The following is a 16,082-nucleotide window of genomic DNA, read 5'->3' as shown; positions in this document are numbered from 1 at the left end:
GCCATAAACAGGGCATTCATCCTGATCCTGAACTCTGTATTGGTGAAGCTGTGCTTCCTGTGGTCCCTGAGGTAAACTTCTTGGGGCTTATATTTGACCATAAGCTGACCTTCATTCCACACATCAAACAGCTATGTGTCAAGTGTACAAGGGCACTGAACATCTTCTATGCCCTCTCTTCCACCTCTTGGGGGGCAGATCGATGTTCCATGTTAAAAAATCTGTCATGCCCTTATTCAATCAAAATTAGACTATTGGTCTCTTGTCTATAGCTTTGCCAGGACTTCAGTTTTGAAAATGTTGGACCCTGTTCACCATCAGGGGCTTTAGCTCTGCACAGGGGCCTTTTGCACTTTTCCAGTCCAGAGTTTGTACATGGAGTTCCATGAACCCCTTAACACCTTCGTTGTTTACAATTGTCTCTAATGTATGCTTCAAAACGTCAATCTTTACCACAGCGTTCTACATGAGGTTTTGTTTTCCTTCCTCAATGGGTCACTTTTTCATAATAGTCTACCTTTTGGCTTTCGTCTCCAGGTAAAGTTGGATGAATTGGGTCTATCTTTGGATGACATAGCAGTATCCACAGATCAGCTCATCTCACCATGGCTAATTACTATCTCCAAATATGATATTTCTTTGAGCCATCTGAAGAAGATGGATATTCCCGACTGGAAGAATTCCTTTCTGTTTGCTGAACATCTTTCAAACCATCCTTCCAAATATCATTTATATGGATGGTTTGAAATCAGGTGACTCTGTGGGCTCTGCCATGATTTGTTGTGGTTTGGTGGTTGGGCACAGAATTCCTTCTACAATTTCTGTGTTCATTGCTGAACTGTATGTCATTTCTCTTGCCCTGGATCACATAAAAACTAAGTAGTACTCAAATTGCACTATTTATATCAACTTGCTTATTTCTCTACTGGCCCTGGAGTCACTTCATATTAGTTCTCACCTTGTTCTTGCTGATATTCAAAACCAACTGCATCATTTCTCTTTAACATCCACTTTTCTCCAATTCTTCTGAATACCAGGCCATGTTGGTATTTGTGGGAATGAGCTTGCTGACACTGCAGCTAAATATGTCTGCTCTGGTGATGATATCACTGTGCCTGTTCCATACATGGACTGTTGTCCTGTATTCAAGGCTTGGCTTATTGCCAGTTGGCAGTCGACTTGGGGTGAGCAACGTGAAAACAAGCTTTCTCAAATAAAATCTTCTATTGTACTTTGGCCATCTTGCTTCTGTAAGGATTGGAAAGAGGAAGTTGTCCTAACTAGACTATGCATTAGCCACAGTTCTTTAACTCCTTGTTTTCTTTTATCTGGGACTGATGCGCCAAGGTATGTTGTCTGTGTGACACTCAGGTTACAATGAGCCACACTTTATTGTGTTGTTGTTGTTATGACTCTCAACGACTGCACCATTTTACACATGTTTTGTCCCAAGATCTTCCCATAATTTTGGACAATGTCAGCAGTGATGGTGACACTGTTCATCTTACAAATGTTTTTAGTTTTTTAAAGGCCATTGACCTTTTAAACACTATTTAAGTTTTTAATTCATAAATTAGAACATTTTAATTTTATTTTCTTTAGTATAACTAGTTCAATATGAAATTAGAAAATGGCTGTAACATCAAATAACTCAAATCCAGGACTCGAAAGGCCATCTTCAGGTGATTAACACTGATGTTTGAACTTACCCGTTAGTCATCCTGGCGAGTCATAATAATTAAAATTATACTACAGAATGTTTTTTAATACTAGTATTACTGTAATTTCTTTCCTACTGCTGTACACTAGATATAAAAATTGGATTTCATGCTGTTTAAGTTTTAAATCAAAAATTCAAATTTGTTTTACCTTGATTCCTTTTTTATGAATTTTAATACTTTTACTTTACTTTTAACTTTTTACTGGATGTTTGGCACAGATAGTCTAGTTACTTTGTACCATAAAACACAAAACCCCCACCCACTCACCCTTATTTTTAATTTTCATGTATGAAGACATTTAAGTTTTTATTTTTGAATATTAAAGTTTATAGGTTATTTTCTAATCTTGTGAACTTTCAGATCAATATTTATATTTTAGTAAAGTTTTAAAGCTTTTAAAGTTTAAAATATTGAAGTGAGTGTTTTTATCAGTAAGAGATGTACATATAGAAGCTAATTTCAATAAAGTAAACAGCTTGCTTAAGGGAAGGATGTACATGGTAACACAAACATATTTGCTTGTTTTTTTATTCTAAAAAGGTTCATGATAAAAATTGTATTGCTCTTAGATATTAAGTCTTGAATAAATTGAGAGAAACTAATGCAGCAGCAATGTCCTTCTAACTGGATGCAAAATGGAAATTGGAGATTTCATTATTTAGTCTCTATAATGAGTATATTACCTTAGAAATAGGTTTAACTACAATGCAGATATTATGAAATGAATTATCATATATTTGTTCAAAATGTCATTGGATTTTAAAACAGAATTGAAACACAACATGTGTCAACATGAAAAATCAGGTTTGGACATTGATCATTCAAAACAAATTCTGTAGATATTTGATAGCCATTTAAATAAGGTTAAGATTGGATGGTAATAACAGTACAGGGTAAAAATGAATCTGTTTGAAATAGGGGTACAAAATACTTTTGATTTTCAGAGGTCAATCTTATAGAATTTGGTTTCTATCTTCCCACTCCATGACCTATTGTGCATAGGTAGGGTCACAGTGAAAATATCAAAAGCTTTGAGTTACACAAAATGCAATAAACTTTGCACTTTGACTGTCGTAGTTCGAGTCAGAGTGACACCATCAACTCACAGACAGATCTTGAGAAAATATACATTTGTAATACATCTGTGTATCATAGACTTGTACATTGGATTAAAATCTTATCACATTTCTTGAAGATATTCATAATAAGTAGGGAAATGTATTTCTTTAATTCAGGGTCAGCCCATGCATATTCAGTTAAAAAAATTAGAATTCTCTATCTTAAGGATACCATATTACTGGTATTATTTAACTTGCACAGCTTCTGTTATTTAGTTCAAATAACATACTTAATATCATTTTTATATTGTATAATGTAGAAATAGTTTCATTTTCAGTTGTTGGCAAGAAATGCTTTTTTGTCATTTGATAAGTATAATCCATGGAAGATCTTAACAGTTAGCATTTGGAGTTGTGAATTCAAAGGTCACTGTAGTTTGAGGTTATGTGTTTATTATAGAGGGTGTAAGGATGAATATCAAATCCCACCATTTAATTAGAATAGCCCCCAAGCTGGAAATGGATGCAGCAGACCAGTTATCTTCTTTCTTTAGTCTCTTAGTTCAAATATAGTGCAGGTAACCTTTGTGTATGTTTAGTTGAAATTTTCACTGAGGTACTTTTGTGGCAAACCACACATTAAACAATCAGAGTATGTCAAGAAAGACAGTTGTAACTGTGTTTGGTTAATGATAACACACAATCATGTCTTTAAGTGCTGGTTGGGTTGATATATATATTTTATATAAGATGTTAATCATCCATAAAATATTTAATGTGAATGTAATAAATGAAAATTTAATTGACCATATCCATTGTTATACATTGTTACACTTCTCACTTGGGAACTACCAAACATGTGTTTTGACCAAATCATAAAATGAGAGAAAATTTCTTTTGACTATTTGTCATTTGGTGAGACTAATTTTTTTAGGTAGTTAAAAATAATTTTATAATAGTTAATTTGTAAAATCCCTTCAAACCTTTATTTATGAATACATTGTAGATAATTGAAATTTTATATCCTGCTTCTAGGAGAAGGTGTTTTGGCAGAAAGTTTAGCCAAGGAGGTGCGTGTTTTGTGTTTCATTCTTACTAATCCTACAAACCACCAGAAAAAAGCTAAACATGTGAAAGCCACCTGGGGTCGTCGATGTAATGTTCTTCTCTTCATGAGTTCAGAGGAAGATAAAACTCTGCCTTCTGTGAAACTGAATGTGTCAGAGGGAAGAAATTTTTTGTGGGGTAAAATAAAAGAAGCTTTCCAGTATGTCTATGAACACTACTTTGACCAGGCTGATTGGTTTATGAAAGCTGATGATGATACCTTTGTTATTGTTGAAAATCTTCGTTACTTATTAATGAGTCATAATTCCTCAGAGCCTATTTATTTTGGATGTCGCTTCAAGCCATATGTAAAGCAAGGTTACATGAGTGGAGGAGCAGGCTATGTTTTGAGTAAGGAGGCCTTAAGTCAATTTGTGGAGAGGGCCTTACGTGATAAATCTAACTGTAGAGGTGACAGTGGTGGGTCTGAAGATGTAGAGATAGGAAAGTGCTTAGAAGGTGTTGGAGTTCAAGCAGGGGATTCTCGAGACAGTCTAGGTCGAGGAAGGTTTTTTCCATTTGTTCCAGAACATCACTTGATACCAGGTCATGTACCTAAAAACTTTTGGTACTGGAAATGGATTTACTATCCTGCTGAAGAAGTAAGTGTGATATTGTATTTGAGAACAATCACATTTACTGTGGATATGTAGGTTCTTTAAATCTATGATCATACACAGAGAAATATCTGTTGTGCATGTTACCTTAATATAAATGTTAAACCTTAAGGTAGAAAAACCAGATTTCAATTTGAAAGGAAGAATAATTAATTGGAATTTTTTTTCTTCAAAAAAGCCACTTGTCATATTAAAAAAATAAACTATTTAGAAAATTATTTATAAAAAAAGAAAGAAAAGAAAATGAGGAAAAACATATTCTCTTGCATATGGTAATCCAATATGATTTGTGGCAATAAAAGTAATGAAAATAAACTCTGAACTGTTATTTGTAAATCAATACATATGCACACACAACTGTAAGTCAACTTTCATTAGTTGTTTTTAACTGGGCCCTACTTATATGAAAGGTATCTTCATATAAATACATTTGCCTGTGTCTTGTATTAGAGGTGTTTGACGAATTCCATATGTTGTGGACTTGTGAAATAGGTTCAACCCATTTAACTTTGCAATCATTGAGATGCCCTGAATGACTGTTAGATTTGTTCAAACCACTACATACTTAACCTCATATGTAAATAGTATAGGCAAGTCATGTAACTCTTTAATTTAGTTAAGTACCCATTTTAAGCCCTATGTTATAACTTGCATTATATTAATATATATTATTATAAAAAAGGTATCTCATTTGATGTGGTTCTTTGTATGACTTTAGCTTTGTCCGTAGGTCATTTGCATGTCTAAACAACTGCATAACACTTTATATCTACATGTATTTTTACTGAGTGAAGGTTAATTTGTTTCTGAAACGGACTTCTTGGTCACAAGTGCTGACATAAGGTTTTTCATAAACATCGTATTGAATATATCACAGAATTAGTTTAAGAAATTAGTGAAATAGGAATTGATCATGAGAAGGCAATATTCAACTAATAATCAGAAATTTTCCAGAATTCTTAAATCATTTTTCATTATTCTATAAGAGTTATTTTCTCCTCATGGCAACCAAAACAAAGAATTAAAATGGAAGCACTCATCTTGAGACTAAACTGTTCCTTTCTTTAGTCTTTCTATTTAGCAATGGTTAATAAAGAAGTTATGCAATTAGCATTGAAAGCAGACAGGCAGTGCTTGAGAAGTTAAAAAGGCCAGGTTATTTTTTGTTTTTAGGCAAGTGATAGGTTTAGACATAAATCCTTAATATGTTTTTGATTATAAAAAAATATGCATATTTGAAGAAAATTGAAATTAACTTCAAATTCTTGATAGTGAACTAAATCTTGCTTATTAATAGTTGGGTTCATTGCCTTGATGGCTAAAAGTTCTTTAACACTCTTACGAAAAGACGTTTTTAGTCCTGATTTCTCCAAGCCCGTTCCCCTGGCTGTGGTTTTGCTAGATAGTAGATAGGGACAGTGGGAATCTCGTTAATCCATTCATTAATGGATTTAAATGGCAATTTCATTTAAATACAAAATTATTAGCCTAATATTAATAACCTTTCAAGTTGCTCTGGGGCCTATTAGGCCCCACTTTTCGTAGGAGTGTTAATGTACCCTGAAAACTGGATTAAAAACCATCAAAATGTTTTGTTCTAATTTAATTTTGTTTGATGAAGTTAAGAGTAATTAATGTGTTTCAGTTTGTAACTGGATCATGCAGTTGTTTTAGTAACTGTTCTGTGTATCAGTATACACACACACACACACACACACACACACACACACTAGAGAAAGTAACATACCTGGAGTTATTAGGTTGATGGTGTGTGTATTCTGAACCCATTTTAGCATAAAATATAACCAATGTACTTTTGTTAAGTGGTATGACATGAAAGGCATTGTTGGAATACATTGTTATAAAAATGCAGTCTTTTCTACATTTTAGAAATTATTATATAAGGAATCCCTTTTCTGTGTGGCTTTTCAGTAGCTTGCTTTATTAAAAAGATGCTTGAATGTGCAGGAATGTGAATAAGTAATACCCAGGTATACACCCTCAGGGTATACTTTGTATGGGTGCAAAATTTCAAGTTACTAAGATCTTTCACACAAACAATTTATGCACACACGTGTGTGTGTGTGTAAATATCTGTGATTTCTATTTGTAATATAAGGAACCACTTTCTTTTCTATGTTGTTTTTTGCTGGCTTGCCTCATTAAAATGATGTACATGTTCACACTCACATAGATAACTAATAATACCCAGTTGTACACTCTAAGAATCCACTTAGAATAGGCACAAAATTTCAGGTTTTTTAGGTTCTATGTTCTTGGAGTTATGGCAATCGCATATTCTTTTCTATGAAGATTTTTGTTCTCTTGCCTCACAAAATGATGCACTTGCACACTTGTGTTGATAAGTAATTATATTCAGGTGCATACCTTCAGGGTTCGTGTAGTATGGGTGCAAAATTTCAAGGTTCTAGGTTCTTTATCATGGAGCTAATGCAGGAAAACACAGACTTAAAACATACCCTTTTATTATTGTAGATACCTGTATATAGTAATCTGCTGTGTCTTTGTTTTCATTTAATACTCATTCTACTATAATTTAAGAGAAGTTTATTTGTGTCTTTGTTTGTCCTCTAACTCTTTAGGCTTTTGCATTTGGAATTGCTGGCTAAGTATAGATCTGTTACTGGGGGTAGCCACTAGGGGTACTGATGAAATTTATTCAGTTTCCTCCTTTATTACTTGGGTTATACATACAGTTTGTGTACTTTCAATAATTATTGACATATGTAGAGTAAAAACAGAAACACTTATATTTGTAATTTTTAAATTATTAATCTCACAATTATATTTTCAAATCCTATTAATCATTGAAGGGATTTCTTATTTTATATTGTTTATACATACTTTCAAGATAAATGCATCTGTATTAAGAGACATTTTAAAATAATATTATTCATTGCTTTTTGATTAAAAGTAAATAAAATGCTGTTTAAATAATCAAGGCTAGTGGATGTGAATAATCTTATTCTTGTGTAGTTTCAATCTGTATATTGCTACTGGTTTATTTCAGAAAACAACTGTGATAAATCTCTCACCATAGGTACTTTTGCTAGTCTCACAAACTCAGAACATTGATGGTTATTTTATAATATACTTTTTGATGAAATGAAAATTTTCTAAATAATGTCAGTTTTTCTGTTTGGCTAGAAAATGGTGTAGCAGTAATAGGATGAAGTTATTTTGACAGTGTGAAAAGATATTAAGTATCATCATCCTATTTTAAGTTTCACCTTTTCAACTAACTGTGAAATGTTGTTCCACATTTTTGACACTCACTGTAAGCTGGCTGACAAGCATTTAGTAAGGGTAAAGCAGCTCAGTAGAAATTCCAACAGACCAGAATAAATCTAAACTTAGAGCCAAGAAAAATACTTTATAGTGACTTAAAAATTATTATAATGAGTTAAAGTTTTTATTAGTTTGATATTGTACAAGTTAAAAATGTACTAAATAACTTAAGAAATTTAGTGTTATAGTTAAGCCTGATTGCAGGTGGACTTTTCTTTGTGCTCCTGCATGCATCATTACTAACTGTTAAATGTATTAATATAATAAAATACCAAAAATGTTAAGTTGGAGATTTGTCATTTGTTGTTTCTTTCTTTAGATTAGTTGAAATTCTGACTCTTTAAGCAACTTGAATGACTACTTCAATATGAAACCATGCAGAATATGTCTTAACTATTTACAGGTGTTTGATGCATTTAAGCAGTATTGCTCTTGGTTGTATTCATGTTTATAACCATATAAAAAGAACACCCTAATTCTTTTTTTTTACTAAACCTGTATAAGACCTTAACAAAGATTACTGTATTTTTCAAAGTGATCACATTCTTAGTAATCACACTAAATTTAGAAAATTTTTAATTTTACACGTTTTAAATCTGACTTCACAATGTGATATTACTTCTAAAGTTAAGAAAGATCATTACTATATTTTTGTTTACAATAACGTTAGACTCATTAGTGATATGCCCAAAATATCAAAGAAAATGCACCTATAAGCAAGGCCTAATTATTTTCAAGGTTGTATTGTTCAATATATAAAAGAATTACAAAATTTTATATAATTGTTATAAAAATCAGACTATTAAATTATAAATTTTCTGAATAACTCTAAAATATTTTATTTCTTTCACTAATACTATGTGACAGTTTTAAATTTCTCAACTATGTAGAAAATTTGATGTTTTCAGAATTGACTGTTTGCTCACTTTTGATATTGGATTTTTATTTGCCAACATTTCTCTTACTGAAACTATTGAAATAGCTATTAGTATGGTTTGGCAAAGGATTAATACTGTAAAGGCTGTCGTAAAAACATTGTTAAGAAACATTTCGAATTTGATACTAAGAATTTCCATCTTATTTTTAATAAATAGAACTGTGAACAGATTTGTGGTGTTGCTATTGGTTATAATTTTGACTATAGCTAATTTATTATGTCACTGCAAGGAACAGTGATTTTGAATTTTAACATTTTTATTATGTCATGTATTTATGATTTTTTATTATTTTTTAACAAGCTACAAATGACTAAATTATGAGAAAAAAGGATATTTGTAAACACTTGGCAGCATAATTTTAAACAATTAGTTATCACTCAAATAGGTCAACAGAGAATTTTTATTTTCAGAACTACTTTTAGATTATATCCTATAAAGGTAGTGTTCTCAAAACATAATTTTTTAGAAATATACCTATTATTTGTCTTCAAAAGTATACATTGGCTGTGGCAGCTGATGTTTATGTTGATGAGTTAATGAACATGCATCATCAGTCAGTGTAACAAGTCATAGCATTCTGGTAAAATGGTTGTGACATTCACATTGGAACAAAATAGTTTGGCAATGTTTATCTGCTTCTAATGAAAGAAACTTGCTTGTTAAAAAAATCTATTTTTATCAACACAATACTCCAGACCATTAACTCAACAATATAAAAATAATATATTGAAAACCTACTGAAGAGTTAAGAGTAAATAACTGAGAGAAAATGACAATATTTAGTTATTTTTAAAATAACATTTACTATTAGTTGTAAACTGTTCTAATCCTACAAGTAACTTATCTATGTAGTAATGTTTAAAAAAGATAGCTATCTGAAGCAAAATACAAGTTTTATGAAACAAGTTGCAAGTAAAGAATTTATGAGAAAAAAAAAGAATATTTGTAAACACTTGACAACATAATCATTTCTAACAATTACTTTATTACTAACTGCTTGCTCTGTTTGAAAAAAACAACTGAAAAACAAATATAAAATTATTCACCACTATTTGAAACTTTGTAAGTGTGATGAGACACAATGAATGCTAGGAAATAAAGCATGGATGTAAAAAAAAAGATGAGACTAACCTATAGTATTTGATAAGTTTTAAAGAAATTAAAATATTTCACTAAATATCAATGCTAGATGAGCTGTTTTCTGAAAATGTAATGTAGTTAATCATTTTATGTAATACTTACATGTATACACTTGTATAGCATACTGTATGGGTAGCAATCAAAACATATTCAGTATTAAAATTCTTTATTTGTGTTTTGCAGGGAATGAATTGTTGCAGTGACACAGCCATCTCCTTTCATTATGTCAGTCCAAACATGATGTATGTTATGGAGTATTTAATCTATCATCTTCGACCATATGGACTTCACACCAGACTTCTACCTACACAGCATACTAATTCTAACAAAATCACTGAATTTCCATATAATAAATCTGGCCCTTTAGATCCCAATTCATCCTAAAACTCAGACTAATCGGTTTTTTGTTTACTTCAGAACACCAAAGATGAACAAAGTAGAGTTCTGAAAATGGTGTAAAATACTCTCAGTTAATTAATTTTAACATCAGTTTTATAATACACTGTGGAATATATTTGATAAGGTTAATTATTTTACTGAAATATGTGATGTATTAGTTTACTGAAATCTGTGAAAGGGAGGACATACTGAGACTTGAACTTTTATATTTCAATTAGAAGATTTATGATATTAGCATACTATTTCACAATGTATGAAATCAGTGACTGGTATTGATGTTACTGCACATAGCTTGGAGTGTAATGAGTAGATATAATTTTTTTTTGTCACTTGCACTATGACAGTATTATTAATGGATAACCCTTTTGTATGTTCAATCAAGACTGAAGGTTGCAGGCACATGTTTACTATTATCATAATTTAACATGCATTAATTACAATAAATCAGTGAAATAACTAGACTATATTTGAGTGTTGTAGTGAAAAAAACTCATTCTAGTAGATTTTTTTCTGACATTTTTGTTGACTGTTGGTATACACAGCATGCAACTTAATCACCTTAGTCTTTCAGTTACACTATTTCACACATACATGATTCAGGCAAGTCTTTTTTGACCTATTGGATCTGGTATGAATGAGAGCAATAAATTGACACTTCATGTTACTTATTTAATTACATATGTAATATAGTATTTGCTGTCTATCAACTATTCTTTTTTTGTTATTCTATTTAACATTTATATTGTATATTATAGTAATAATTAATTTATGGTCTTACATCTAGTGTGGTAAAACTTGGAAGCTGTATAATTTGATACAGAAAATGTCAAGCATTTTAAAGTTGTTTTTATTTTTTAAATAAGTATTACACCCAAAGAAACCAATGTTTGGAAGAGTAGAGATCATAGGTACATGGGTGTTTTTTTTTATGGAGATTAGTTTTTCAGCTTCACAGTTTCTGAAGATTTAACAAGAAATAAAGATCTTGTAAATCCTTATTAGTAGCTAGAACAAGAATTCTGCAAGTTTTAAAGAAAGCATATATTTTAAATGTGTCATACTTAGATAGTGATCCTGTAGATTCTATCTCATCTTCCAGAAGTATGTCATTTTTACTTGGTACTGTTCTTTTATTTTTTAAATTAAAGTATGACTGTTTTTTTATATAGCATAATTTCTAGTTATATGCAACTTTATACCACATAAATTTTCTTGCTGTGACTGCATTTATATTTTTGCAAACTGTGAAATTGAAATGTGAAAAATAGAAATTTGTGTATAATTGTTTGTATAAATAAAATGACTGGTTTCAACTGTGTGATGCCTACATTCCTTAAATGTACAAGGTAGTCAGGATAATAAGTTATTTCATAAGTGCTGTCTGTGATTAAGTATTTTTAATGTCTGATAATTTGCAGATGCTATTCAGCTAAAAAGAATACATGTGTAGCATATGGGTGTGTAGTTTTGAAGAATAGACTTGGCAGTGCTTAAAGCATTATCTGTATTGAAGGTGTCAGTGATATGATTTGTTGTGGACCAAGGATGTTACTCTGTGGCATTCTGAGATGGCTTTTGCAAATGATCCAAGAATGACTGGTGAGAAATTTGACACTTTTCCTGGCTCCTCCTCCTAATTTTTTTTTTTTTTATGTCTACTTCAGTTAGATTGTCTTTGTCCATTCTTTCTGTGTTTTCTTGGCTGATCTGTTGTTGAAATTTAATGGGTAGAGATGCTTTGTTAGAAAGTGTTTGTTTACTATCTTTTGCCCTCAGGGAGTTATCGGAAGCTTTTTTTTTCTCTTCTGTGCTATTTTCTGGAGTTCCAGAAACATTGGAATCCTGAATTGATACTGCCCATTTACATTCTTCTTTTTCATCCTTGGCTTCTCATCTTTCTGGCTCTAGTGTAGGAATATTGGCCAACAGTATTTCCCAACTCCCTCCTTTGGTTCCAATAATAAGGTCTAGTCCTACTTTGAAGGGTCTTTGGCTTGTTTGGACTAACAACAGTGGTCAGTAACTATTCTGGGGTGGGGGAGAATGATTACATGACTTCCTGGATGTTTGGAGCTCTTTAACCAAGGATCTATGGGTACTTCAGGTTCTGGCTTTGGGACTAGTCATTCAGTTTACATCTTTTTACTTTCAACAGATTCACAGTGAGTGGAGCTTTGTTTCCAGGTCATAAGAGAGTTGATAGTCAAAAAACAGGAGAGATAATACAATTCTTCTGGGGCTTTATTTCCATTTATTTGTGGTACCCAAAAAGACAGGAGACTGGCATCTAATCATCAACTTATCTTGGCCCAAATAATTTTTTAGGTTCTCCTCACTTTACAATGACACTTAGTACCAGCACTCTGAATGACCAAATTCGATGTTACTGATGCTTATTTCAATATTCTTGTAGCAGAATCTTCCTGTAGGTTTCTCAAGTTCGTACACAAGTGTTAGTTGCAACAGTTCCAGGGTCTTCCTTATGGTCTTGCATCAGCACCTTATGTCTTCTGTAGAGTTGTTCAAGCTTTTTTCATCACCTGTAATTCTTTAAGCCTTTGCACACATCATTATATGGACAACTGGCTCTTTCTGATATCATTCTGTTAATTAGCAGAACCACACTCTCAGATTCTCCTTTCACAATTTGCAATAGTGGGCTTCCTTATCAGATTGGAGAAATACTGTTTGTCACAGACTTTATATTTTGTCCATTTGGGTGTATTTTTCAATACTTAAGTTTTGTCCAAACAGCCCTTTTCAGCCTTTAACCCATGGAAAGAGCCATCAGGTTTTTATTTGTCTCCTTCTCCTACTGCACAGATGGTTTTCTCTTTCTGGGAGATTTCTAGATACCTCGAGCCTCTCGTTCCTTTGAGATGAGCACATTTGATGTCCCTTCACTGGTCACTGTACAACCAATGGATCATGCATTTTTATCCTTTGGATCATCATGTCTCATTACTCAGAAGCAACATTGTCAATTGCAAATAGTGGTTGGATTGGAGCAGCACTACTACTATTGTTCCCAATCCACCACCACATTCCAAGATCCATCTGTTCACAGATGCATATATTCAGGAATGAGGAGCTTATCTTCAACATCAGGAGTTCCAGGTTACTTGTACAGAAGACAAGTGTACCCTCTGTATCAATGTTCTTGAACCTCTTGCAGTACACTTGGCAATGGTTCAAGGTCTACCTGTTTTGAAGGGGAGAATTTTCATGATACATTCTGACAATTTCAGAGTTGTATCTCAGATTTCTCATCAGGGAGATGCACATTCTCAAGACCTTCATTTTTGTACCTTGGATTTTCTCTATTGAGCTCATTCCCACTGATCAGTCTTTTAACATGTCATATTCTAGGTTTGATGAAATTTGATTGCAGTTGGATTCTTTCAACAGAATGGATATTACATCTCAAGGTTTTTCAGTGCATTTGCTCTTATTTTGGGTCTCTGACAATAAAAAAAATTTGCAAGTCATTAGAATTCTAAACTGCAAATTCTAAATTTTGGTCTACATTACTTCATCCTCAAGCATTAGCAGTAAGTACATTCACTCAGCATTGGACAGGTTTGTATTTGTATCCAATTCAGCAATATATTCCAAAAGAATGGTATCAGTAAGAATATACATCTAACCTGCTGTTGTGACTATCATTTGGAAGTGTAATTTGTAAAAAAAAATATTAAGGAGAAGAAAACAAATAATAACGTTGTGTAATTACATTTGTTGAAACCAGATGCTGTTTTTTGTTGTATAAAATATGCAGGTATTATGTGACTGTCATAAATTGTATGTAGTTATTTAGCAGGGTACAGAGTATACAGGTTACAGGATCTTATTGATCTTGTTTTTGATTATTATTACTATTATTAAAGATGGTAATAAAATTTATGTTGACATTTTAGTTTTGCTAATATGAATGTAAGAGATGAGTTCTTGCTTGTTTAGAACCTTGTTACTTGATTTTTAAACAACATTATATGTGTAAGTATTCAAAACAAACTGCTTTTTAAATTAATTATTTTATCACAATACCCTGAAAGTTTCTAGTTTTATTATTTTGGAAAATAGTTATTCATATAGAGATAATGAGATATATGTTTTCTTCAAAACTCATCTTCAGTAACCTTAAAAGTATTAATTGTTTTGTGGTAAAATGTGAAGAACATTCTACATACAAAAAAATTTTCTAGATTGAATTATTTTTCATCATTCTTGAAGGATTGGCATTCTTCTTACTCTTATGCATGTTAAGATGAGCTGAAATAATTTAAGAGTATGTTTGGATATTTCTGTTGGAATTTGTGGATTGGGAGTTTGAATCTCTTCTCTGAACATACCCTCTCAATCATGGCATGTCATAGTGTGACAGCCAATTCCACTCTTTATTGATAAAGAATAGCCGAACAGATGGTAGAGGATGATGTTGACTTACTGCATTCCCTGTAGTTCACCCCTTCTAAATCACAGACAGCTGGTGCAAATAGTTGTGTGCAAAATTCAACAGCTGAACAAAGAAGGTACCTTTGTTTACAATAAGAGTTATTTTTCCTGTAAACTTTCACTGATAATTTTTTCATTATTTTATTAAATTACTCATGCAGTAACACAGCAGAGATAGAAACTTGATGTATCAATATTAGCACATATGTATTCTAAAAACCAACTTCTTTCCAGTTAAGGGAACTTATTTAATGTTTTACCACCTATTATAGAATTACAGTAATGTATATCATGAGGTATAACTGTAGTGATGAAATTATGACTATTGTAAAAATGTTATTCATTTGTATTTGGAATCTAAATAATTACTGTGGTTACCTTAAATACTTGTGTATCACCTATCCTTGTGCGTGTTGTTTTTTTTAAACGGTTTTTTTATGTGTAACTCAGGCGCATAATTCACACAGTGTGATTGTGATCTAGTCATACGTTTTGTATTTTGCACATTTGAGTTACTCTTTGAAGTATTTGAATAGTAATCTGGAATTTACTTGGTCATTTATTCATTTGTAGAAGTTGTTATTCATTGTTACTCTATACTTTAATGGGTACTTTAACGCTGTTTTCAAGTTTATACTAATGTAATAGATGTTTAATTAAATAGTTTGTCATACGTGTGAGTTTTATGATAAATAAGACTTTAAATTACACTGAACATTTGTTTTCCATGTTTCTGCATTTTGCACAAAATTGTTTCATGCTATTTTACTACATGTACCTCGTTTTTTGACAGTTTCACAAATTACACCGATGAAATATATTACAATAAAATATTTAAATTGAATGGGTATACACAGAACAAAATTGAATTTTATAAATATCTGGATGTAAAGTGGTTTCTTCTAGTTGAAAAGCTGGAGCATAATATTTTTCTGTGTACTTCTATTTAGTTGTTCATTGTATAAAATTCCCAAAATCCAACATATCTTTGTAGCTAGAAAATTTTAAAATGCAGGGGAAAAGGGTTTTACCACACGTGTACCACATTGTAGTTAATACATGATATATTTCCTTAAGAAAACATCAGCAGAAGTCATTTGGGTAACATCTTATTTTCAGATAGTTTGATCTGTGGGTGCCCTAATCTAAACAATCTAAAACGTACAAACTTCTAGTTTGTAAATATTCCCATAAACTTTGTCACTAATATCATTTTTAAGCAAGCCATATCGTCAATTACGGTTACGTGTAAGGACTTGCAGTGGTATGAACTGGCTGAAACAAAAGTTGGATATCTCAACAGCAACACACTTCCGGACTTGCTGATTGGGAAGCGGA

At 31.8% G+C, this 16,082-nt stretch overlaps 1 protein-coding gene across 2 annotated transcripts in view; it reads left to right on the top strand.

The window, feature by feature from the left end:
* Nucleotides 1-15,417, top strand: part of LOC143233839 (glycoprotein-N-acetylgalactosamine 3-beta-galactosyltransferase 1-like) — a 33,159-nt gene extending 17,742 nt beyond the window's left edge. For both annotated transcript variants that reach the window (XM_076470602.1, XM_076470603.1), the window contains exons 3-4: nucleotides 3,815-4,488; nucleotides 10,074-15,417. In XM_076470602.1, coding sequence (XP_076326717.1) covers nucleotides 3,815-4,488; nucleotides 10,074-10,274 — 875 coding nt within the window. In that variant the 3' untranslated portion in view covers nucleotides 10,275-15,417. The remainder of the gene's footprint in view (nucleotides 1-3,814; nucleotides 4,489-10,073) is intronic.
* The last annotated feature ends 665 nt before the right edge of the window (nucleotides 15,418-16,082 follow it).

The sequence above is a fragment of the Tachypleus tridentatus genome, chromosome 12 (assembly GCF_004210375.1).
Source record: "Tachypleus tridentatus isolate NWPU-2018 chromosome 12, ASM421037v1, whole genome shotgun sequence".
NCBI lineage: Eukaryota > Metazoa > Arthropoda > Merostomata > Xiphosura > Limulidae > Tachypleus > Tachypleus tridentatus.
This window is presented reverse-complemented; position numbering and strand designations above follow the sequence as displayed.